The 27,554-nt window shown below is 38.3% G+C and overlaps 1 protein-coding gene across 4 annotated transcripts in view; it reads right to left on the bottom strand.

Annotated features, from left to right (window-relative positions):
* UTRN (utrophin) overlaps nt 1-27,554 on the bottom strand; it is a 584,696-nt gene that overhangs the window by 388,203 nt on the left and 168,939 nt on the right. For all 4 annotated transcript variants that reach the window (XR_008598285.1, XM_054999201.1, XM_054999369.1 and 1 more), the window contains exons 41-46: nt 24,865-25,050; nt 19,946-20,118; nt 12,856-13,006; nt 9,954-10,129; nt 8,956-9,091; nt 7,517-7,666 (exon numbers count right to left, since the gene is read on the bottom strand). Coding sequence is in view for 3 of the 4 variants with exons in the window: in XM_054999201.1 (XP_054855176.1) it covers nt 7,517-7,666; nt 8,956-9,091; nt 9,954-10,129; nt 12,856-13,006; nt 19,946-20,118; nt 24,865-25,050 (972 nt within the window). In the remaining variant the exon portion in view is untranslated. The remainder of the gene's footprint in view (nt 1-7,516; nt 7,667-8,955; nt 9,092-9,953; nt 10,130-12,855; nt 13,007-19,945; nt 20,119-24,864; nt 25,051-27,554) is intronic.

The raw sequence follows: 27,554 nt of genomic DNA, 5'->3' as shown, positions 1-27,554 counted from the left end.
ACTACAGGCCAATATCACTGTTAAATAATGACTATAAGCTGTTTGCATTGATCTTGGCAGGAAGACTTAGAAGTATCCTACGGGACATTTTTCATGAAGACCAAAGTAGATTCCTACCTAGGAGGCATCTAAAAGACAATGTAAGAACAGTATTGGATATTCTCGAATATTTAGAAAAACATAATGAAAGAAAAGTTGCTTTGATTTTCCTAGATGCCAAGAAGGCCTTTGACAATTTAAACTGGAAATTTTTGTTTAAGATATTGGAAGATACGGACTTTGGAGACAATTTTATTAAATGGACTAAGTCGATTTATACAACCCAGACTGCACGGATAATCATGAATGGAGAGTTAACCAAACCATGTGGAATACAAAGAGGCACAAGACAAGGTTGCCCATTGTCACCTTTGTTATTTATACTGATGCTTGAAGTTTTGAATAGGGACACGAGATGAGAGAATTCGAGGTGTTAAGGTGAAATAGGAGAACTACAAACTGAGAGCCTTTGCAGATGACTTGGTGTTGATTTCGGAGGACGCTTTGAACAGAATTGAAACTCTAATGACAAAGTTGAAAGAATTTAGTGTACTGGCTGGTTTTAAGGTTAATAAGCAGAAAACCAAAGTCTTAACTAAAAATATGAAAATACAAGATCAAATGAAACTTGAGAGCAAAACAGGGTTTAAAGTTGAGAAAAAGGTAAATTACTTGGGTATTACTTTGTCAAATATGAACTGTATGTTATTCCAAAATAATTGTATTAAGACTTGGAAAGAAATTAAAAGGGATATGCTAAGATGGGATAAAATTGATTTATCGCTGTTGGGAAGAATAGCTACAATTAAAATGAATGACTTACCTAGAATGTTATTCCTATTTCAGACAATTCCTGTACTGACAACAGAGGTACCATTTAAGCAGTGGCTGAAGGATATATCGAGATTTATATGGCAAGGCAAAAAACCAAGGGTTAAATTTAAAGTTTTACAGGATGCAAAAGAAAGAGGAGGCTTGGGCCTCCCAAATTTGAGATTATATTTTGTGGCTAACTTTGGTTTGGATGAAGAAATGGATACTGTTAAAAAAATAAACGATTACTGGACCTGGAAGGGCATGATCTATAATTTGGGTGGCATGGGTATCTATGGTATGACAAAGTTAAAGCCAACGCAGAGTTTAATAATCATTATGTAAAGTGTGAAATCCTGAGTATGGAATAAATACAAAGTTAGGTTTTGTTCGAAAATACCTCTTTGGCTGTCATCGCAGGAAGCTCATTTTAGAAGGGAAATGGTTAGTCCACCTAAATGGTTAACTTATCAGGATTTATTGGAATTCTCAGGACCAAGTTAAAATTAAATCAAGAGAGGACTTAGCAGCAGAAGGGCACGCCTGTCCATGGTTTCCATATATGCAAATTCTGGAGAGATTCAAATTAGACAAGAGTCATTATGACTGAGAAATCTAAAACTGAATTTGAAATAGCCCTATGTACAAATGATGAACATGTTATTTCTAAAATGCAGAAACTTTTGTTGAAGTTTGAGATGGAAGAAGAGCAAGTAAAACAAATGTATGATTAAATGGGTGAAAAATTGTGGGCACGATATATTAATGGAGCGATGGGAAAATATGTGGACAAGAGGGCTGCAATTTACATTAAGCTCCAGTATTAAAGAAAATTTTTACAAAATGTTGTATCGTTAGTATATGACTCCTGAAAAATTGGCTAGAATGTATAAGGGGGTATCAAATGTTTGTTGGAAATGTGCCAAACAAGAAGGGACATTTTTTCATATGTGGTGGATATGTAAGAAAGCAAAGAGTTTTTGGTTGCAGATACAATCATCGATTCAGAAGATTTTGAAGATTAAACTTCAGCTGAAACCAGAGACTTTACTGTTGGGAATAACGGACAGCCAGTTGGAAAAAAGCTTTAGAACACTGTTTTTATACTTTATTACAGCAGCAAGAGTACTTTATGCACAAAAGTGGGAAACTACAACATTGCCTACAGTGGAGGAATGGTTGACAAAAGTTTTGGAGTTTGCGTCAATGGCAAAACTTACTGCATTGATTAGAGAAAGGACATTAGTTAACTTCTTGGCTGAATGGAAACCGTTAATAGACTTTTTGCATGAAATGGATAACAAAGATTTGATGACAACTGAATGTATGGATTAAGAAACATGAACAACAGAAAAAAGAGGGGTTTTGTGACTAACCTAGAATAAGTGTGACTCTAGAAATTATATATACTTCTTGTGGAGAAAATCAGAACTCAACCTGTAGTGTAATCTAGGTTTGTTTGTTTTCTTTTCCCTTTTCCTTTTAATTATATAGATATATGTATTGTTAGTGTGTCATATTTAGAATTGTGTGTTTTTTCTTATTCTCTATGTTTATTGTTTATTATGTTATGGTGTATAGTTTATAGTTTAAATAAAGAAAAATTTAGAAGTCAAAAAATTAGTAATAGGAGGTTTCAACTACCCGGATTTTCTATTGGGAAGCAAATTCTACTAAACATGTAATGTCCAAGAAATTCCTGACCTGCCTTGCTGACAATCTCCAAAAATAAAGGAAAGAACAAAAAGAACAACTATCCTTGATTAGATCTTAACCAATAAGGAAGAATTGATGAATATAGTTAAATGAATACCCTGAACTTCAGGAAAGCTGATTTTAAAAAACTAAGATACATACTAGGTAGAATTTGGTGGTTGGATAATCTATCAGAAATAGGAATTAAAGATAAATGGGAGTTTCTTAAAAAGTACTTGTTAAAGACAACTGTAAACAATACCAATTACTAAGAAAAATGGGAGACACCTGCAGAAGCCACTGTGGCTGTGTAAAAAGCTAAGTGACGAGCTAAAAATTATAAAGGACATATATAAAGAACAGGCCATAAAGGATGTCCAAGACAAACAGCTTGGAATTGCAGGAATATGATCAGGAAAGCTAAAGCTCAGAATCAGGCGAGGCTGACACAGGATAGGTCTATTGCTCAGGAACAAACATGTGACAAAAAGGAAAATGAAACTGCTCAACTTCTATTTTACCTAATCTTCTCCCAAAAGGGGAACTGCGCAGAACCTAGCAAACCTACCATGAACAGTGAGGTGATCAGATTGCAGCAGGACACTGATAAGCAATTCATCAAGGAATACTTAACTACCTAAAATGAACTCAAGTATTCTGAGCTGAATAGATTGCATCCAGAGGTACTAAACTAATTTGCTACTGTACTATCAGAACTTCCGTCTGCCTTCTTTGAGAAATTCTGGAAGACTAGTGAAGTGCAACAAGACTGGAGATGGACAAATATTGCCCCAATCTTCACAGAAAAGGAGGATCTCGGAAAGTACAGACCAATATGAATGAAAATACTAGAATAAATTATACAGTGCTCAGCCTGTATGCATCTTGAAAACAATGTAATGATTAGTAGACATCTGCATGGACATACCAAGAACAAATTCTACCAGACTAATCTGACTGAGTAACTAGAACGGAGAATAGTAGGAATGCTATGGACATTATATATCTTATGTGACAAAGGCCCTTTCCACACACGTTGAATAATGCACTTTCAATGCACTTTCACAATCCTTTTGAAGTGGATTTTTTGTTCCACACATGGAAAATCAGTTTCAAATGTTCACTAAAGAGTATTGAAAGTGGATTATCCAACATGTGTGGAAGCAGCCAAAGTCCTCTGATATTTCAGTTGGAAATTGTGAGTCAATGATTGTACCATCTATGGTCAGAGAACCATGCTCAAAAATGTTTCAATAGCACTTCACAAATCTGCAAGTAGGTCTTGAGCATACCTCTGAAAACTGGACCAAGTAGTGTCCTATATTTTTAATAGTAACTTGGATAAAGGGATAGACAGAATCCCTATCAAATTTGCAGAAAAAACAACTAAGAGAAATAGCTAACACCTTAGAAGACCAGAAATAAAAATAAAAAATAACATTGACAGGCTAGAAAAGTAGGCTGAAACTAACAAAAAAAATTAGCTGAGTTCTGTGTTGGGAGCAGGGGGAATCAAACAGAAAACTACAGTTACATGATACCAATATATGTGAAAAGCATCTCAGTTGGTCATAAACTGAACACAAGTCAGCAGAGTGATATGGTGGCAAAAACTGCTAATGAAATTTTATGCTGTACTAACCAAACCAATAGTTTCCAGGTCATAAGAATAACAGTTCCATTTTACTCCATGCTACACAGACCTTATTTGGAGTACTGTATCCAGTTCTGGGCGCTGAACTTTAAGAAAGAATTAGAATAATTCTAAACAAATTAGAATAAGTTGAGAGGATGGCAATAAAAGTGATTGGGAGCTAGAAAATGAATTCTACAAAGAAAGGCCAAAGGAATCATATATGTTTCGAATAGAAAGAGAAGACTGGAAAGAGAGGACCGAGGGGAGACAACAGTGTTCTTCAAATTCCTGACGGGCTGACACATGTAAGGTGGCAAGACTTGTTTTCTACTACTACACAGGGCATAACAAGCTTTAATGGGTTTAGATTACAAGAAAGTAGATTTTCACTGAACACAAGTAGAAACTTTCTAACAGTAATTACTAGTATTCCGACAAATGAACCAATGATGGAGTCAGGGGGAAGGGCTCTCACCTGATGGGGATCTTCAAACAGGCATGGCAGCCTCTCAGAAATGATCTAGCTTTGGATTTCCAGCACTGCACAGTGTATTGAACCAGATGGCATCTTCCAACTGAAAATTTTGCTTTTTGTTCCTTTATCAAACAGTCACATAATTGAACCAGCTGTCTTTTGGACCTAAAGCACTTTCACTTCTGAACAGATTTTTGTGTATTCTTCCTCCAGACAAAGAGTACAACAGGCCCGGGCTCGAGCCAATGCATTTGGCTAATGCATTCCCAGGCCTGTCAATCGGGACAACCAGCCAGGCTCTAGGAGGTACGCCTTGTCAATCAGACCTGGACTCCAGTCAGGTCTGCCGGGCAGACAAAATTTCAGAGCTGCCTGGGCCATGCCACAGTTATAATAACAACATTCAATTTATATACCGCCCTTCAGGACAACTTAATGCCCACTCAGAGTGGTTTACAAAGTATGTCATTCCCACAACAAAACACCCTGTGAGGTGGGTAGGGCTGAGAGAACTCCAGAGAGCTGTGACTATCCCAAGGTCCCCCAGCTGGCTTCAAGTGGAGGAGTGGGGAATCAAATCCAGCTCTCCAGATTAGAGTCCTGCACTCTTAACCACTACACCAAACTGGCTCTCAAAAAAACCCTGGTTCACCCACACAGCTTTCCACCCATCACTCCCTTGGTTTAGGATTCTGGTGCTTTGTCTAGCAGCTCAGTATGTGGGAATTTTGCTGTAAATATTCTGATGGTCACAACTTTAGGGGGTGGTTTGGCATGAGGCACGGCTTCTTTTAGGAGAAGCAACGCCTGCATGCGCTGCTTCCTCACAGCTGGTGGTCCCCTTAAGCCCACATTGGGGGTTGTCAGAGCAGGCTCATGCCTGTGGCCTTTTAAACACCACCTACAGTCTCTGTGTTTGTCACCTTGCTCCTTATCTGGTACCCCTAAAGCTGGTCCCACAATAAGATTTGGATGCTACAGGAAGAATTTTTCTATCCTTGCAAGTTGGGAGCAAAATAGGACATTGTTCACTGGCATAACACCCTGCAGAGCTCCTTAAGTATATCTGACAAAACTGGCAAGTCAGCAAAATTTAACCAAATTTGTTTGTTAAGCAGTTATAAAAGATCACTGTGCAAAATGGTTACAGCGAAGATTCACAAATTTCAAATATGAACACTCAAGACAACTTATGTGTAGTGGATTGGACAATTTTATATCTGATATTTCCACATCAAATGCTGTATTTTTATGAACCTGTTCTGACAATTATACTGTAAAATCACCTTTTTGCTATATCACATACTTGTTATAACATACACATTCTTCACCATCAGCAACCATAATGTTTAATAACGTGATGTGAGTGATTGCTAATTCTAATTAAACAGTCCATAGACACATGTAAGCAGCCATTGAAGAGGGCAAGCCAATTCAAACTTCCATAAATCTTACAACATAGGATAAATAGGATTCTGCCATGGGACTAAAAAGTAACGTGTTATAAAGAAATACAGATGTAGAGGTTAATGGATGGCACTGAAAGAACACAGGAGGAAAGGAGATAGGGGAAAACGGAGTCATTTTAAAACTAGCGTGAGACACAAAGCCTCCTATTCTAATTTCTTGACAGCTATGAGTTCATTGGGTGGCCTTCTGCCTCAGTGCCATCTCTTATTTCAGTCACAGTATTGGGATAATAATGGATGACTGTACAGAGTCGCTGCAAAAATTACTGGCATTGTGTATGTGAAATGCTTTGACACTTAGGAAAAGTGCAGTATTAACATTGCATACCTAAATGAAGGATACAAGTATGATTATGTATAAGACTGTGTGGATATTCTGAAGGTAGTATTTTCATACATGCTTGAATATTAGACTAATTAAAAGAACTTGGTAGCCACTGCTCTGCTTTTAATAAATTCACAATCAGTTACAAAGGGCATTGTTCACACATGATATTCGCCATGCAATGAAACAGGCAATGCAACCGTCAAAGCATTCAACATTAACACAAAAATGGTTTTCAATGGGAGCCATTCACACATTAAACAGCAACAAGAGTCAAAGTGTGTGATATGATACTCCCCATCCCCAATAAAAATGGTCTGTATGGCATAGCAGCACATAAGGTACATCATCCCTGATATGGTAGTTTTCAATTTTTTCAAAGGGCCCAGTGAGGAGTTTGATCAATATTGAAATTAAGCAAGTGAGGAGATGATCAGATCCTGGATGAGAGAGAACTGAGAGCCCCATGATGGCTAATCTTAGTTTTTTAATGTAAGATATTAAATATGTAAGTTTACTTCCAACTAGGAAGAAGCATTCAAAATTCATGTTAGGGTCTCTGTTTCTGATGCAATGCATTTGCAGAAAACAAAAGAAAGCAATGGCTCAAAACTCTAAGAATGGAAAACACTGGTTGTTGTGGGTTTTCCGGGCTGTATTGCCGTGGTCTTGGCATTGTAGTTCCTGACGTTTCGCCAGCAGCTGTGGCTGGCATCTTCAGAGGTGTAGCACCAAAAGACAGAGATCTCTCAGTGTCTCTGTCTTTTGGTGCTACACCTCTGAAGATGCCATCCACAGCTGCTGGCGAAACGTCAGGAACTACAATGCCAAGACCATGGCAATACAGCCCGGAAAACCCACAACAACCATCGTTCTCCAGCCGTGAAAGCCTTTGACAATACAATGGAAAACACTATTTTGAACAACCATGTCCTGCTAATCCCTCTCCACTCCCAACTGAGCGGTCACATGTATCTTGCAAAGCATAGTAAACGTGTGTAAAAATATTATAAATAAATAAATAAAGCTTGCTAATTAGAAAAACTACTTTCTATAATACATACCTTATTCCACTTAATATTCATGGTCTTCAGTCTATCAGAAATGCGCTCTCTTTCTTCAGAACCAATGTTCGGATTCAAAAGGACCTCTTGTTCGTTTCTGTTTAGCCACTGAAGTTTTTCTCCTTGCATGTCCATCTCCTCAATCAAACTCTAAGAAAGTTCAGAAGGTACTTCAGGTATGTATATAATGTGATGGTGGTGGAGAATGCCACCAAGCCATGGCTGGCTTATGGCAACCCCTGCTGGGGTTTACATGGCAAGAGACTAATAGAAGTGGTTTGCCATTGCCTGCCTCTGCAACCATGGTCTTCGTGGAGATCTCCCATCCTATTACTAAATAAGGTCTGCTTGCGGAGAGAGTGGAATATAAATTTAATAAAATAAAAATAAAAAGACTGACTCCAGTTTAGCTTCCGAGATCAGGCTTACCTGGGCTAACATAATGCATTAATATTATATAATATTATAATGTTATATAATATATTAATATTATATTGAATTTATATTAAGGGCAGTGTATGCTGAGATTCCATGGAAGCAAAATCCATCATAGGAGCACTGACTCATAATTCATTTCAGAAGTTCATTTGTTTTTTAAAAAATTCCTGGTTTGAATAGATGCAAATATATGCTTGGAATTATGGAAATCATGTGGTAATCCCTAATGAAATATGAAAAACCATGAGAATTGCTAAGCATATTGCTAATTGTGGACAAGAAATAGCAGAATAAATTATATTTAATTTAGAAGACGCATGTAGAAAATGCAAAATTCAACTACTATTGCAGAATTCAGGTTAACTCGATGCAAAATACTGATTATTTGTTGTTGTATTGAATCAATTCAGTCTTTCGTATTTTATAGATCTACATTTTGTACTGATTCTGGGAAGATTACTGAAAGGAGTATCAGAGTATCAGTACTGATATGATTACTTATATATAACTAGTTGTTAACGGAAATTAGCTGTTGCCTACAGCTGGGATTACCTGCCCAGCACTCAGTTATGTGCTCGTAAATCCCAAGCCCTATGTTACATTGCCACTGTTATATATCTTTGACCAAGGTTGTTTTCAAGATTATTTTTACTTGTTACTGGACAAAGCACTGAGAAATCGTACTTTATCACCAAATAAGAGCCTGATTTACTCCTCACATTGCTTGTTTTAGATAGGACAGCTGGAAGATAACCAAGTATTAAACTAGTAACCACAGTTTACTGCAAATTACCAGTTTGTGTATCAAAGGCTCCTCACGGTCTTTTATATTGGACAACAAAACTGATGAAACTTAAATCACACAGCTTTGTGGTCAATGGCAGCCACTAACTGCCTCCCCAATAGTACACTATAGACTGAACTGAACATTTGTACACAATTTAATAAAAAGCAACAATGAGTAATAAATGCAAACTTGGAAACTTTTTTTTATAACTTGCCATTAACTGCTGCAGGTTTTCCTCCTGGCTGATTGTAAGTTTTTCTCCTTGAGCATTTTCAATATTTTCTATCCAGCAACTAAATTCTTCTAGCTTTCTTGTATAGTCTATCAATTGTTGATTGTCTCTTTTCAGTCTGCATCACAAACCCAATATGGAAGAAAGAACAAAATCATTACTACTGAAACAAAATGTACAGGCAGTAGAATTTACCCTCACCTAAAACTCACTAGAACCCTACTGAAACCACTTCAGGCATATAACAAAAGGGCAAGCACTTAACATTTACATATTCTTTCCAGAATCTTCAAAGAAAAAAAAGCTGCCTAAAAATGTGCAGCACTCCACAAGGGTTATACTAATCCCAGCAGTATTTCCTATTCAAATGTAGATGTTTAGAAAATTTGCACACCGTTTACCTCAAAAGGGCTCCTTGTCTTTCAGCTTACCAAGTATATTTCCAAGCAGTATTTTATAATGATTTTGATACTGTTCATAAACAGACAACTGAAGGGGAAAGGATTCATATCTATAAAACTAGTCTACCATGTGAAAAATTTACCACGTTTTAAAACATCAGCAAAAGTGAGCCAGATATATTTATCTGGAGCACATATACTCACTCTAAAGGTGCAATGAGACCATCTTAAACAAAAAACTCAAAGACTCCCTCAAGATAATGTACAAAACTTGCTTATCAATAATGAATGGTCATTCTAAAACATCAGTACCAATGATACGTTTATACAAATTAACACATTAATAACGCCAAAGAAAAATATGGAATAAGAGTGTGTATGTGTGTGGGGAAGGGTAAGAGCGACATTAAAAGCAAATCAGGATGGCTAATGGCATGAAAGCTGTCTTGGGAGACATTACAGAATCAGAGCATGAAAGTTAGGGAAATTCAGCTTAATTGAAATGTGTAATGCTATTTGGAGCCTCTAAAAGACCGCCACTTCTCCTATGACACCCCAAATCCTGAATGCTCCAGTTACCTCTGCTGTCTTTCCATGACCTCAGCAGCGACTGCTTCCCAGCGTTTACTTAATCCTGCTAGTTTCTCTTTCAGGAAGCTTCCATCAGAAGTGGAAAGTTTCTGTATGATTCCTTCCCCTGTTGTGTTTAACGTCAAAAAGCTGGTATTGTGGCTGCTGACTCCCTCTTCAAGTTCCTGTTATAAATATGAAAACCAAATGAATTTTGTATCCTACTCAACTTGACACCGATATATAAACTGAAGCAGTGACTGAGCACACTTTGATGTAAAAAAACAAGAAAGTAGTATCATTGAAGTGAATGACTTGAGCTCTTTTTATTAAGAGGAAGCTTAAATATAACTCTGCTAAAGATGAATGGTATGAAACAGGCAACTGAACTCAAGCCAGTCTGAGAACTGAAAACAGCTAATGCCAGAAAATACTTTAGGATACTGTACATATTTTAATCAAAAGTTGCCTGTATGTTTGGTTTATGTGCATACACAGAATAGCACTGTGCTGCTTTGTCTTAGAATAAGTATCTGTCCATTCTTTATAGCCTTACAAAATTCATTTACAATAATTAAGAATAGTATTGACATGATCTGCAGGTATAAATAGAGAAATCCAAACAAATTGGAGGAAGTTAGCGGACTCTCACTTTCACATATCCCTAACAAGCTATGCACTGTCAACATTCATCTCTTCATTATAAAAATATTGTTAAAAAGAAGTCAAGAATAGAAAGACCTGTTCGATATAGACTGATAAAATATACTTAGTAGATCCTAAATGCTTTTTATATCTAAAATGAAATTATACCAATATGTGGCTAATATAAACATTTCTATTTCAGCAAATTTATGATTAATTGTGTCTTAAATTTTACAGTTGGATCTAAAGTTGTTTGCACTTGTCATGTATGCAAGCATTCATGTCATTGTTCTGTTCTGCATCTTATACTGAGAGTGTTATAAACATCCATTGCCATTGGTCTGTTCTGCATATTATACTGAGAGTTTTATAAGCATCCATTGTCATTGTTCTGTTCTGCATCTTATACTGAGAGTGTTATAAGCATCCGTGCCAATATTGTGTTCTGCATCTTACACATCTTATACTTATACTGATAGAATGCCAAAGTTAAATACTGTATTTTATGCATTTTATGTAAGTTGCCTGAGGGAGTCTAGACTAGAGACGGGCACGATCCAAAAAAAATGAACGATCAAGCTGATCGTGGATCGGCGCTGGTGACGATCCCGACTAAATGATCCACACCGAGCATCTCCCGTTCCCGATCCGTGGAGGCAAAAGCAGAGGGGCGCCCCGCTGTTCCCAGCGATACAGGAATGGTGGGTGATGCTGGCGCCATCTGTGTTTGGCCGTCAGAGCTGCCTATCAGGGTTTGCAGGGATGAGATTGGAGTGCCCATGACAACAGAACACCCCCTTCCCCCTCCCTCCCCTGGGTGTCTTCTCCCAACTGGTGACTGCTTTGCAGCTCCGTGGTTGGAAGGAAGCCCTGCTGCTTCCATTCGGGTTTCCAGGGCAACAGAAGGAGGGCAAACAGAGCTCAGGCATTCCCCTGGCTCTGTTGCCAGGGGAATAGATTGCTGGCGCCTGAGTGTCTGGATCCCCGATCTGAGCCCGATCGCCCCGATCCAGGCCCCTCCCGATCACTGGATCGTTGGCCGTGGATGATAACGATCCTCCGGGTCGCGATCGTTGTTATCGTGGGGTTTTTTCAATCGTAATGCGGATCGTGCCCATCTCTAGTCTAGACTGCTAATACTAATTTCCAGAGGAGCCAGTGGCCTCTTTGTTATCTCTAAGAAGTATGCGCTTTCACTTCTGAGTGTCCTTGGACCAGAGCTGCAGGTGTGTACTGAAATGTATCTTTTTCACAGGAGGGAATGATTCCACTCTGTACTTTGTCTAGACTAATTTGTTCTCATGTAACTTTTTGGGTTTTCACGCCTGAATGCAAACGGCCCAAAGGGCGGGAGAACGTCCCCTATAATCAGTAGTCCTATTGTTTGAATAACCACGTCTGCCAACTTCTACCTACGAGTGCACACCTGAACTGAATAGATCTCTGAATAAAGTTTCTTCAACCAATGCACCTGTGTGCTTGCTGTGAGGGCTTGGGGATCTAACTGCCAGGGACTGCTATCCTAGGACTGACAGTGCTTCCATCAGTGGAATGGAAATTTCCTGCCTCTTCCCTTCCTGCTGAAACCCACTGGGCTTCCTGAAATGTTGATCCTGGAGAACAGGAGTCCCTTACAATCATCATGAAGAGAGAATTATGAGAGGGAAAAATACGTTTTTTTTAAAAACCCTCCCTCCCACTGACAGAAACTAACCTTGACTCTAACCCATAGTGTTTTTAAAGAATAAAGTAAAACAGATTAACCAGGAGATAAATACGTATAGATAAGACTTTCAGATTACTTACCTGCTAAACAGGTGAACTATAAACCAGCTAAATTTAAGCACTTCTGATTTCAATGAGAATGTTAAAAAAACATATGCTTAATCTCTTATACATGTTAAGCCCAAATCAAGGGTAATTAAACTTGGGCAAGGATTATCCTTTCAGCCACAAGAGATTAAAACATTCAGAGGGAATATTGATATTGTTAAAATATAGCAGACGGGTAACAAAAATCCAGATAATTGGAAGTTTCATATGGTATCTTACAACCATCTTCATAATTTGTGAACACAACATACCATTGTCCTTTAAAGTATCTTATATTTATAGAAGGAAATGGCTTTTCCTTTTATTGACTGATTAAACAGAAAAGACAACCATTGACACCATTATTTATACTTTAAGAAAATGTAATTGCTAAGTGGCTGAGCCCAAATTATGGGCTCCAAAACAGACTAACATATGCCAGGTTTGAAAATACCTGCTGGTGCATTCTTGCTGTCTCTACATCCAGGCTATCATCTGGAGTTTGGGCCTCAGCCAGCAATCCTTCAGCTTCTGTTAACCACTGTGAGAGATCATTGAGATCACAATGGAACTGTCTCCACTCTTCCACAGACTTATCGAAGCAACTGCAGGAAACAGAAGCAGGAGAGGAAAGACAAAGTCATTTCCTATGTGTATTTCAGAAGGAAGTATACCTACATACAAGGCACCCTTGGAATACAGAGACACCTACTGTATGTTACATCTACTATTCTTGTAAAATATTTTATAGTATAAGAACAAAAAAAAGAGCAAACACATCACCATTCAACCCAGACAATCAAATATAAAATGTTAATTTTAAATTCCATGAAAATAAAGGTCAATTCAATGTGTTAGATCCAACTTAAAAAAAAAATTGACACAAACTAAAATAAGACTACTCTGAGTTTTTTTAAAAAAAACGGAAAACAGTGAGCACCGTCGTTTACAGCTTAAAATGGTAAGCTTTAAATGACAGTATTATTGTTTATTTTTTGTTACAAATAACAAAGATCTTAAAAGAATAAGTTAATTGCTTTGTTAATTACAACAAAGAGATCTTGCATCTGATGAAGAGAACTGTGATTCTCGAAAGCTTATGCTACAATAAAGTTGGTTAGTCTTAAAGGTGCTACTGGACTCTCTTTGATTTTGCTACTACAGACTAACACGGCTAACTCCTCTGAATCTATGAACAAAGAGATGATGAAGCTGGCAGGACTCTGTAGGTCTCAGATAATTCAGGAAATTAAGCTAACTATATTATAGAAATATACAGTTGTTTTTAAGAGAAGACATTCAGTCATGGCTGAATGCACATTTTTGTTCTGCACAACATTTTCTGCAAGAAAAGGCTCTTAGAAAAGGAAGAAGACAATTATATCTTTGCTAAACAAAGCCATATGAACTATCATCTTACTGGCATGAACTACATACAGCAAAGTTGTACATAAGCAACAGCCCTCTGTTAAGGTATCTGTCATGTCTGTGTACAGCCATGCCATGGTTGACTCTTTGTTCTACTGCTTGTGCCACAATATGCTGACGCTATACTGCATTATTACTAAATCGATATGTACCTTTCTGATAATCTGTGTTATCTCTCTGATAATCTGTAACCACATTGCAGACGTTATTTCCTTAGGACCCAGAAGGGGCCTCTCTGGTTATCTTAGAGAAATATGCGAGTCTTGGCTAGCCGTGACCTTAGTGTGTCTAGATGCCAGTTTCACTCCTTTTCCCAGATGCTGCAAATTATGTATTGTGTACCTCCTGCATAGTCATAATTGAATGAGTCTTTACAGAACTCTTGTTGGCTTGCATGCCAAAACCTTAACTGTCATTTGGAGCACGGGAAAATCAACTATAACATAGATTGCTCGATTCGAATTGTCACTTCTGTGAAGCTCCGTGATGGAGAATCACTGGGAATCCAGGACTTTTATAGTAAGCACAGCACCCTTGGTGCTAGGGATCAGATGGCTGTGGGATCACGACCCCCAAATCAATTGGAAGACAGGGTTGTTGGTCTTTGAGAAAGGGGAATGCTCTATTCGAGCCAGTGTTGCTAACACAAGAGCAAATAAAATAAATCCCTCCGGAGTACCGGGATCTGAAACAAGTGTTTGAGGAGGAAGAAGCTAATGAGCTCCCCACCACCACCAACATGCCACAGATTGCACTATTGAACTTCTCCCCAGGGAAAAACTTCCAAAGGGGAAGCTGTACTCAATGAACAGAGAGGAGCGGGAGGAGCTTAGTTTTCATTGACCGAAACCTGGTGCGAGGATTCATCCACCTAGAAAGTTCCCCCCATGCTGCTCCAGTTTTGTTATGCAAGAAAAGGATGGCGGACTGAGACTTTGTACTGACTGCAGAGGAATAAATGCTGTTTCAATGTAAAATGCATACTCCCTCCCTCTCATCAAAGATTTGTTGAGCGTGATCGCTCAAGGGAAAAATCTTCTCGAAATTGGACTTGAAGGACACTTACTTCAGGGTAAGAATTCGGGAGGGAGATGAATGGAAAACTGCCTTCAACACCCCTTTAGGGCAATTTGAGTACCAGATGATGCTGTTCAGGCATCAAGGGGCCCCTGGTGTTTTTATGAATTTAATTAATGAAGTATTACATGATTACCTATACAAAGGTGTAGTGGTTTATCTAGATGACGTGTTGATTTATTCTCCGGATAAAAAAATCACATGTAGAACTGGTCAGGAAAGTGTTGAAAGCCCTGAAGGTCAATCATTTGCCTGTAAAGCTGTCAAAGTGTGAATTCCACAAAGAGGAATTGGATTTCTTGGACTATAGAGTTTAAGGCATGGGTTGAAAATGGACCCAAACAAAATCCAAACAGTAGTGGGATGGGAGCCCCCCTAAACCAGGAGACAGTTATAATCCTTCCTAGGATTCGCTAACTTCTACTGCCCCTTCATAAAGAATTTTGCCCAACTTTCCCTACCTTTAACTGATTTGCTCAAAACCAAAGGGAAAGGGCTACAAGGGGCCAAACAGAGTGCAAAATTAAATTGGTCCTCAGAAACCTAACTTTTCTCATAACTATCTGGTATTTATTAAGGTCCCATTTTCATTGTATTTTATTTTTATTATTTTAATAACTGTATTTTATGCTTGTAAGATAGGTTTCTATTTTTACTGTTTTTTAACTTTGTATTGTGACGGCCTTTGGCCATATACAATTAAACCTACTGCTGCTGCTGCTGCCAAAGGGAAAGGGCTACAAGGGGCCAAACCAAGTGCAAAATTAAATTGTTCGCCAAAATGCCAGGAAGCATTCAACTAACTAAAAAGAGCATTCACTTCCGACCTTGCTCTGCAGCACCCCAATAAAAACCGTAAGTTCATCTGAGACTGAACGCCATTGGGTGGTATGGGACAAAGAAGCTGAGGCTATTAAATTAGCGCTGTCTACGTGGATGCACTGGCTAGAAGGAAATTATGTATTGTATACCTCCTGCATAGTCATAACTGAATGAGTTCTTACAGAACTCTTGTTGGCTTGCGCGCCAAAACCTTAACTGTCATTTGGAGCATGGGAAAATCAACTATAACACAGATTGCTCAATTTGAATTGTCACTTCTGTCAAGCTCCGTGATGGAGAACAGACCTGAACTGCATAGATCCTAATAAAGCTGATTCTGCTGGAACCAATATGTGTTCACTGTGGATGGGCTTGAGGGGTTTACCTGCCAGGGACTGACAGTATCACTATAATACTGTAAGTTGCACATTCTGTGCTGAATTGCTCAATTTATCCATTGAGAATATCATTAAATAAATTTCCCAGACAATATACCCATGCCAAGGTTTCTTGCATGGCATCACTGCATGTCCGGGTTTTATATGTGTGCCTGTATAAACTCTAAAATGCTTCTGTCAAGAGCCTCAAACCTTAGACAAAGGCTCTATTCAGTCACGATAAACCATGGCTTGTCTGACCTGTATTTTTACTGTACAAACCATGGTCAGTCTAGCAGACAAGCATAACAGGCTACAGTTTGTATGTAAACTCCCTGCTAAATTGCTGCTTGCTTCCTTTACAACCTCTAAACAGATTCCATGGCTGTTAGCCTGAGTTCCCTTGGATTGCCTGGCTGTTAGAAGAACACCACTACATAATAAGCTCCTCCTTATTGGTCAGTCATAATATATGGGCAAGGAAATAGCAAGACTAGGACACTCCCCCTTTCAGTCTAACCACGTTAGTGCATACTTTAATTTTTTTTACTCTGAAATATAACAGACCCTTTAGATCCCTCCTCCCCTTTCTCTCATGCTATTTCACCATACCGTCTAAGCATCTTTCCTCTCCGAAGAAAAATAAAAACCCAAGAAGAAAGTACCAGGGATGAGTCATTACCCCACTCACTCTCTTAGAAAATAAAGGAGGGTTTTAAGTGGGAGCTCTTTCTGTAAGAGACAGAAAGTATAGTATTAGGAGGGTTTTGAACTACTTTTTACTGCAATAATGCTTTGTGTGGAGCAATTGTTATCGCTAAAGTTAAAAAACTAAATAATACCATGTAATTAAGCATTATCATTTGTTCCCCTGCCTTTAAATGTTGCCTCTGGAGAAGATGACGTTACACTGTCCTGCTTGGCAAGACATCACTAGCAGCGAGGAGAGGCACAGGTGGAGGCAGAGGAAGGGAAGGTTGGCATATCTTCTAGAATACATCATCAATATACCTACATCCTTGCATAGCTGGGTTTTTCTGCAACCTCTGCAGCTGTTTGTTTGTAGTATGCTGGGAAGGCCATTGTCACTGAACAAACTGAGGTTTATTTAATCAGATGTAATGAAAAAACAACTAATAAGCCAAGTATAAACAGTGGTTCAGGATTGTTGTTGTTGTTGCTGTTGTTGTTGTTGTTGTTAATAATTATTATTCAATTTCTAGTCCACCCTCCCCTCAGGGCAAGTTACAATAATATGTAAGATACAAAAGATAAAAAGATAAATCTCAGTAACTTAAGTTTCAAATCCCAATATGGAGGCTCCGTCATTCTTCCCTACCCTCCCATACATAGGGGAGAAGGAAGGTACAAGTTTGTAACATCCTATTATAACTTCACATGTGGGGGGGCAGATGGCTATGTAGCCCCTTCCCCGAATTAGCACCCACCACCCACTCACAATTTGTTGGGCAGTTTAAATCAGACATAATTTAGCATGATGTCAGAATGCTAATTCCATCAGAGAATATTGAAGATCTAACACAGAAAATGAAACAGGATGGATCCAAAATTTCTACTAGCACAAGTACTCTTTACACAAGGTTCCATCGTTAGCAGAAAAGAAAATTTAGATTCAACTCAATATATTTACAGATAAGAATGAAGCATTTGTACACAGTCGCTTAGTAAAGCTCAATAGATTAAGAATATCCAGGTTGTGGATCTAATAAATTTAGATGTGACTGAAATTTAATCCATATCAAAGTCAACGCTAACCATAGTAAGTAGTATTACGGGAAAAAGCAGCTATCTTTATTTATTATTAATGATGTTTAGCTTTACATTAAAAATCAACACCAACAGAAAAAATCAAGAAATTTTTACAAATATGATGCACAGACTTATTTAAATTCTGAATCATACAGAATAAAAGCCCTGCACAATATTTGGAAGCACTGACCCAGATCAGCACTCTGCTGGTTGAAATCGCACTGTCATGAGCTCAGCAGGTGGTTTTGAGTAAGCCATTCCTCCCAGCCCCAGCTCCCCAGCTGCATTGTGGGGAAAATGATGACACTAACTTTGTTCACCACTCTGAATGGGTTCACACTTTTCCTCACACAAATTCATTCTGGTTCAGGTACACCATAGACCATTAGCACATGCACAACACATCAGTCTTATTGGCAGTCACTGGAAAAAGTGCAATCCAAGTTTTTAAGGCACATTTTGCAGGTTCCCTTTTGTGTCTCTAATGCACATATTCGTTTGGAATCCGGTATGGTCACTGTAAAAGCACGCCTGTGGATTGCCACCATTGTCTATTGGTTTAAGCTAATAACTAATCCCTCCGGTTTAACTGGTTTAATAGCATGCGATTCTAAAGCACCACTTTGGATCAAAGAAACAGAGCGCAAATTGGGTTATTATGGTCTTTCCAAACAGTTTCTGATGAATATGGAACATGACATGGTCAAACCCTTTGTGAAACAAAGAATCCTGGATATTGAAAGGCAGAACGACTTGAGTCAAGTCAAAGGGTACTTCCCGGGAATAGATAGCCTAAACCAAGTGATAATGATGCCTTACTTACAAAACTTGGATAAAGCAGATTATAGAAGAGCAGTTACCCTCCTCAGAATGGACACGTTACCATCAGCGGTCATGGAGGGCAGATATGCAAAACAACCACTCGAGAAAAGAGTATGTATATGTGGGGCTGGAAAGATAGAAACTAGGGGACACGTACTCTTCGAGTGTGAGCTTTATCAAAATATTAGGGCAATCTTCATAACTCCAATTTGTAATCGGTTCCCAGGTAGAAATGACAGATTCTATCTAGATAAGCTTTTAGCCGATAAGGACCATGAAATTACATTAAAGGTGGCAAATTTTGCTGTGCAAGCCATACGGATTAGGAAGTATTTTACAGGGGGAAATATTTAAATATTTTATAATGTTAAGGATTTTAATATTTAATAATTTGGTCTTAGGCACTCAGGTTTTAAGGTTTTAAATATTTAAGACTCTGTACCCTGAAATTTTAGTGAATAGATTTGTAAATAATATGACTTACCATGACTGGGTTGCATGCTATTATTGTGTGGTCTATGACCGTAATAAAGATTGACTGACATTAGCACATGCATGGGAGGAACCACATGATGCAAAGCTTACTTATAAAAGCATTAACATAGTCTGGCTGTTGCATATAAGCTAGGCCATAATATTAAAATATTATTATTATTATTAACATTAAAAATGTTTTCAAATTTACAAGGCAAACAAAACAAGCACAGTCACATTTCAAATTCAGGGCAACCTTTTAAAATATTTATAGAATTCAAAAAACGAATCCGCTAGAAATTCAATCTGTTGCATGTTATAAATTAATTGTGAATGTTTAATTTCTCTTTTAAGCTAGAAGACTGGTATGACTTCTTAATTATCAAGTAATTGAAAACAGTAAGAGGATGCCATTCAGTCAGATATACAAATCTGAATAGAAGAAAGTTAGATTTCCTAAATTTTACTACAGATTAAAAATTCAGCATTAGACTACTTTTATCTACTACCACCTCTTTTAGATCTTTGTGTATTACTTCAAGATATAACTTGCTTTCAACACTGGGTAATGTTTAAACTGCCATTAATAAAGCTGGGGTGAGCTAGCCTTAGACATTTGACAGTTTAGTGCAGAAAAAAAACCAAATTCACTCACCACCACTCGTGGCACATCTTGTTTCTCTTTTATTCTTCTCACAAAAGGTACCACAGACAGCAACTTTTAATGATGAAAAGGAGAGGGTACGACAGAATATATGAAGCCCCTTTACTCACCTTTTGCGATCATTATACATCCTGTTAATCCTGTCCCATTCTGCATTCAGTTGGGTTAGTGAATCCCCTATTTGAAGAGCTTCAGGACCAGATGCCTCTAATATAACATCTGGTTGCTTTTCATGAATAAATGCAATCTGATCCCCAAGTTTGTCCAACATGTCTTTTACATTCTGTAAAACAACATAAAAGCCCCTTAACTACTCAGAGAAGAATGAAGCAATAGCACACCCACAAAAATTACTGCTACTGGAGAAATGGAAGCCTTTGGGAAATGGATGGCAAAACACAGCAATATCTTATCTACAGAAGGTTGGTAAAAAAAACGTTCTGTATTAAACAAAAATAATTATATTCAGTAAGTTTTTAATATCTATGTACCAGGAACAGAGAAAATGATTTTCTTCAGAATTTTTGTTGCGTGCTTTCATCCTTTCAAGAGAGGATTGCCCTGTAGCAAGTTAAGGGTCTCTCTCTCTCTCTCTCTCTCTCTCCCACCCAGCTTCATCAAGACAATTTTTTTATCATGAGTGTGTTAATACCCTTTCACATTCAGAAGCATGCACTAGCAAATCATGTTTTATAATCACAGATTCTTCTTCTCCTTCACTAGATACTAAATGTAGTATCTAAATAGGAACTATTGTTTTGATTCCATCTCCCTTTGCAAATCCAACCACCAGATTCAAGCAGGATCTATATTAGGGGCGTGCACTGAATGTCATAATGTCATTATGTGATTTTTACCATAATTGCTTATTCCCAGGTGGGACATTACATTACCAGTAAAATTTGTGAGTTTTACCAAATTCTGGAGTTCCCGGACTATTATTTTCAATGGGGAATGATTGTGAGGATCTAGGGCAGCTGTTTATAATGGTACTAATTTTTTTAAGCTCCTTTGATCCAATAATCTTTTTTTGTTTTTTTTGTTTTTTTTAATAAAGATTTTTATTGAGTAGGTTGACATATATATTCCATACTACATAACTGTAATTACCCCTATATATATATATATATACACACGTCCCCACCCCTTCCCCCTCCCCCTTTTCTTTTTAGACCCCCAACAGCACTATAACCTCTTTATTTCTTATCATTGTCTCTATTCTAATATTTGTCCTATGGGAAAGTTTAAGGACTATTTGGAGAATAACTGGGACGTGAGAGGACAACTGTGGTCCTTGGATAACTATTAAAATTTATAGAGATATGTATGAACTTTACCTTTGATCCAATGATCTTGAGCAGCAGACAAGGGGTCTTTATTTCTTTAAGGAAAATATGGTGGAGAGATATTTGGCCACAGCTAGTAGATCGTAATTTAGTTAAAACAAGAGCAGTCCATAATTCATGATAGAAGTTATAATGAGGGCATTCCAATATCAGATGGGACAAGGAATCAACCTTTTTCAAATCACATTGGTCAAGTCTATTGGAATGGGGCAAATTACAGCATCTCCAATATAAGACTGCTGAGGGGGCAGCATTCAGGCATGCTTAGCATTAATGAACTACAGTAATACAGAACTGTTAGGTATTTGATGTAGGATGAAATGGGTGGAGGTAGAAGGATGCCAAAGAACTGGATGGAGCATACTCTCCAAGCTCCAATAACTGAGCTAATCTAGGTCATGTATGTGTCTCTTGATAGCTAGTAAAAATTCACTTTTCTCAGGTCTCAGTATATCATCCTTTGCTAGGCCAAGACTGAATAGTTTCTTATCTATTTCTTGCATCTAACGGGAGTAGAAAATATCTTGATTTAGCACATCCTTCTTTGTGAAGAAAGACCTTTAGCCTATGTTTGAATGCATGTAGCCATGTGTCAGTTTTGATACAGCCCTGGCCCAATTCCCAGCTATATATTTTGGGGTTCCTGTAATACATCACAGAAAGTGGTAAAGTGGTTGATCTAGATTCTCATTTGCTCCGAGAATCCATATTAAAGCTCCATAAAGGAGCTGCAGAATGATTTTCATATTGAATACATGCAAAACCCCTGGGATATATTTGCCTCCCTTATAGAAGAAGCAGTGCTCAATTGCTGACCCAGAGAGTTTGATTTTATCTATTGCAAATTTAAAATGGGACTGCCAGTTAATACAGGGATTGAAAGCCACATCAAGGTATGGGAATTTGGACACCTAATTGGACGTTGTTAATTCTCCAAACCAAGCTGGTAATTTTTTTGGCTTTAGAGAAGACCATAATCTTTGATTTTGAATAGTTGGTCTTAAGTTCTTCATGTTTACGATAATTTGAAAAGCGATTTAGGAGTCTTCTCAATCCAACCTGAGTGTGAGAATAAGGATAGTGTTATCTGCGTAAAGGAGTAGAGTTAGTGCCTTTGAAGATAAATGCGGAGGGTGGAATTCTGCTGAAGGAAGGGCAGTTGCAAGGTCATTAAGATACAAATTAAATACTAGACGTGCTAAGAGGCAAGACAGCCATTCTTCTATCGTGAAAACACTCTGGAAGTTCTCTCTCTTCTTCACAGCGGACTTGAGTCACACAAGAGGAGCGGAGATTTTCATTAGCCAAAGCTTTATTGATCATACAGTCCAGTTTTCCCCATAGTCTGCTCCTGGGTATAGTGTCAAAAGCTCTCTAAAGATCTATAAATGTGGCATACAGTCTACCCCTGGGGAGGAAGTATATTTTTAAATTAAAAGAGCTAAGATCAAATAATGATCTTGAGGTGCAAAGCCCTTCCTGAAGCCAATTTGTTCCCACCCAAGGATATTGTTTGAGGTTATCCATTCCTCTAATCTGAGTCATAGGTATGAGGTATACAGCTTTGCCAATGATGAGAGAAGACTAATAGGGTGTTAGTTTGCTGGATCTTAATGAGTAGAACAATAATAGAATGTGTTCAAATTGGGGGAATCTTCCCCAAAAGGTTGATCTCAGAGAAAATCAGGGCTAAAATTGTAGCCTATCAATGCTGGATTAACCTTAAAAAATGGTTAAGCTCTAAATCCAAACCTGGAGCTTTCCCTGACTTAATCATAATCTAGCAACCTCCATTATTTTATATTAATGCTTTTATTTCATTATTTCATTAATGCTTTTGATTTCACTCCCCAAAACTTCCACCTTTAATTATGGCAAATAAATAAGTGGGGGAAATTAAATAATATGTCACTCCTCACCTCCTCCATTCATTCCTGTTCTATTCCCAGAGGAAGGCAAAAAAAACTTCCAGGATACCTGGCCAATCTGGTCTGGAGGAAACTTCCTTCCTCACCCCAAAGTTGTGATCAGCATCACACTTGGCATGTAAAAAAGGGACACGAGAGCCTAGCACTGGCTCATCCCTTCCTGCCCTCCCATTCATGATCTGCCTAAGTTCATACTGAGTAATAGAATCATCATAGCTGTCAGGTGGCCATCTAATTTAAAAACCTCCAAAGAAGGAAAGTCCACCACCTCTTGAGGAACCCTGTTCCACTGAAGAACTGCTCTGTCAGGGAGTTCTTCTTTATGTTTAGCTGAAAAAACTCTTTTGATTTAATTTTTAACTGCTATTTCATGTCCAACCCACTGGAACAACAGAAAACAACTCCACTTCATCCTCTGTGTGACAGCCCTTTAATTGAAGATAGCTATCATATCACTTCTCTCCAGGCAAAACATGCCCAGCTCCTTCCTCCTTTCCTCATAGGATTTGGTCTCCATATCCCACACTATCTTTGCTGCCCACCTTTGAACAAGTTCCAGCTTGTCAACATCCTTCTTAAACTGTGGTGCCCAAAACTGAACACAGTATTCCAAGTGAGGTCTAACCAGAGCAAATGGACACTATGCTTGTGTTAATGTAGCCCAAAATTGTGTTTGCTTTTTTAGCTAATGCATCACACTGCTGACTTATGTTCAGTGTATGTTCTAAGACCCTTAGGTTCATTCCACATGTACTACTGCCAAGATAAGTCTCCTCATCCTATAATTATACATTTGATTTCTCCTACCAAAATGCAGAACTTTACATTTATCTCTGTTGAAATTCATTTTTTTTAGTTTTAGTCCAATTTTCCAGTCTGTCAAGAGCATCTTGAATCTTAATTCTGTCTTCTACTGTATTTGCCACCCCTCCCAATTTAGTACCATCTGCAAATTTAATGAGAAACCCCCTGTTCCTTCATCTAGTCATTTATAAATAAGTTGAACAATGCAGGGCCCAGAACAGATCCCTGAAACACTCCACTTATCACTCCTCTCCAAGAGGATAAGAAACTATTTACAAGCACTCTTTGGATGCAATTTGTCAACCAGTTACAAATCTACCTAATAATAGTCAGCTCCAAGCCAGATTTTACCAACTTGTCAACCAGAATATCCTGTGGAACCTTCTCAAAAGCTTTACTGAAATCAAGATAATCTATGTCCACAGCATTCCCCTGATCCAACCAAGTAGTAACTATCTCAAGAAAGGAGATAAGGTTTGTCTGACATGACATGTCCTTGACGAACCCATGCTGGCTCTTATAATCACAGCTGTCTTTTCTAAGGACTGACTGATGATTGTTTTATAACCTTTACAGGTATGGACATCAAGTTGATGGGTCACTAGTTACCTGGATCCTCCTTTTACCCCTTCTTGAAGAAGGGGACAACATTTACTCACTTCCAGTCTTCTGGCACTTCACCTGAAGTTCTACAAGAATTCTCAAAGATGACTCACATAGATTCCACAATTACATCAGAAAGTTCCTTTAGTTCCCTAAGACTTTCCTTTGCACTATGTAATCATACTAGGGAAATAGGTACTATTGATTTCAAACATCAGAAAATACCTTATTGAGACAGCTTGTATGACTGGAAAGTGCCTTGATCTTATCTGGATTGTGCTTTATCAAAATTAGAACTACTCAATGACCAATTATTATTTAGCTAATACAAGCTTCAGTTCCTAATACCTTCAAAGAATCTTCTTGGGTAGAAAAATCTTCATAGATTCCAGCATGAAGTTCTGGGGCATGCAACAAGAGCTCAGCATCAGCCACAGCCAGCAAAATTTTGTTTATTTCAACCAGGTATTCTGCAGGAAATGGTGATGTTCTGATTATCGATGAATACGGACCTTGAATCCTCTGGTGAGTCGTCTAAGGGGGAAAAAGCCACTCAAGTTCATTTCATTTAGTTAATTTAACTTGCTATATTAAATTTTTAAAACTAACCTTTTTATAGAGTAGCTGTGTCAGTGACACCATGGTTAAAGCCTGCTTCAGTTTGGCAGGTTGAAACTATTACTTTTTTTAAAAAAAACTAGACAGGAGTTGTGTGTTTTTGTCTGCTCATCAATCTGCAACGCTTGATAGATCCTGAGGTTATACAAGGAAAGCAGAGAAACACTGCCCACTCCTGTACGTACACAGAGAAGGAAGAAAGGTGGATATAATAGGAAGTAAATAGGCAGTTGGTTACTGGGCAATTGTGGGTATGAATCATCTGTTTTTATGGGAGATCTTGTTATACTGTATAGACTCCACTCCTGAAAAAAGGAGGTCTGGAAGATGCTTTTCCTGCACCAATAAATGCTCTTTGCAGAAAATTCTTTCAGTTTCAGTGTGGGAATCTCTGTCTTTAAGAAACCTTACAGGCTTTCAGGTTATTAATAGTCCCAAGGTTGTTTACAAACTGTGCAGCCCTCCTGACACTGCAGGGATGCAATTCTTTTCCATACCTGGATGACTGGTTAATTGTTGTGTATTTAGAAGATCTAAAGGAGCATGATATATCCTCTGGAGTATAATCAGAAGAAGAATATAAGCATTCCAAGAGCATGCACATATTTCCTGGAGTGATGTACCAATGAGCAGAAAATGCTATCCCGGCTTTCTTTGACAGCGCATTCCATCAAGTCATACTTACAGTGATGCTTTACTGGAACTTTTTATTTGTTATGGAGGTAAGTTTATTGTATGAGGGCATACAATGACTGGCGTCTAGTCATGAATGCAGAACATTCTTCATATAAAAGTGTGGGAATTAAAGGCAGTAAAGAATGAACTGGTGTCTTTTGTAAAGGTAAAGCAACGGTCTACAAATAACACTACTATGATGTATTATAAACAAACAAGCAGGTACAACAGCTCTGTGAAACAAAAGATTGAAGATATTGGAATTATCACTAATGTGCACTTTAAAAAATGTAAATGTGTTAGCAGATCACTGGAAAGAAGCTATGATTATACAGGACAAATATACTCTGTTCAAATATCCCCCCATCCCCAGAGATAGATCTATTGGCAACAAGGCCCAGTGCAAAGGGTCACAAGTGCAGAAAAAGAACCATAATCACTAGGAGAAGCTTTTCAACATAATGGGGAAGCACTATTTTTTGTGCAAGTATGCAACCCAAGCAGCAATATACACAATATATTTTGTTTGTCCTGTACTGGCTAAGGGAAGTGCGGTTAACCGGGTTAATGATAATGTTAAGGGGTTAGTTTATGCAGTTACCTAATGAGAACCTTATATGTCATGGTCAAATATTGCACCACAAAGCTCAGTCACAGCTTCTACTAGTAAAGAATATTTGGTTATGAATGAGGAATTTTCAAAACTGGTGAGAATTATAACACAGGACGCCCTTAAAAAGGCAATCCTAATATTCAAAAAGGAAAAGACAGAATGAGCACTACAGAAGAGTTTAGCCTGAAAACGTGTAAGTTATTTAGGATATAGGTTGTTTTCCATGAATTAGTGCACCAGAAAGCTGAGTTTGCTCAAGTCGTTCAGCATTGCTGAGCCAATTTGGAAACACTGAAGCACAGCTTTCCAAAAGCTTCAGAGCATTTCTGAAAGCTTCTTGCAGCAGCGGCAACATTTTTCTTGCCGTTTGCAAACAACAAGAAAAGTCCTGTTTTGAGCTTCCCGCCTGTTTTTACCCAATGGAAGGGGGGAGGGGGTTGTAGTGACTCATTACAATCCCCTTCTCCCATCTCCCATTGGGTAGAAAAGGCAGCAGGGCAGGAAGCCAGTTGAAAGCAATACTTTTCTTGCCGCTTGCAAACAGCAAGAAAAATGTTGCTTTCAAGCTTTCCACCCCACCACCTTTTTTACCTGATGGGAGGGGGAGAAGGGAACCACCTCCTCCCTGCCCCCATCGGGTGAAAAAAGCGGTGGAATGGGAAGTCAGTTGAAAGCAACACTTTTCTTGTTGCAAGCTTGAAAGCAACACTTTTCTTGCCATTTGCAAGCAGCAAGAAAAGTGTTACTTTCAACTGGTTTCCCACCCCATCAGCTTTTTCACTTGATGGAAGGGGGGAGGAGGTGGTTCCCTCCTCCCCCTCCCATTGGGTAAAAAAGGCGGTAGGGCGGGAAGCTTGAAAGCAACATTTTTCTTGCTGTTTGCAAATGGCAAGAAAAGTGCTGCTTTAAGCTTCCCGCCCCAAAGCGGTTTAAACACCGCAATTCAAGTTATTCCAAATTGTTTTCCTGCTTCGGGTAAACCCAAAGCGGGAAACCCAAATCTTTTCCAGGTGCACAATCCTGGTGTCTACCAGTTAAGCAGACAATATTTGAGTGCAGTTCACCTTTAATGTTTTCCAAATTTGTGTTCAAGCGTTTTTAACCCCTTGGCAACATATTTGTTGCTATTATT

The sequence above is a fragment of the Eublepharis macularius genome, chromosome 1, assembly GCF_028583425.1.
Source record: "Eublepharis macularius isolate TG4126 chromosome 1, MPM_Emac_v1.0, whole genome shotgun sequence".
Lineage (NCBI taxonomy): Eukaryota > Metazoa > Chordata > Lepidosauria > Squamata > Eublepharidae > Eublepharis > Eublepharis macularius.
This window is presented reverse-complemented; position numbering and strand designations above follow the sequence as displayed.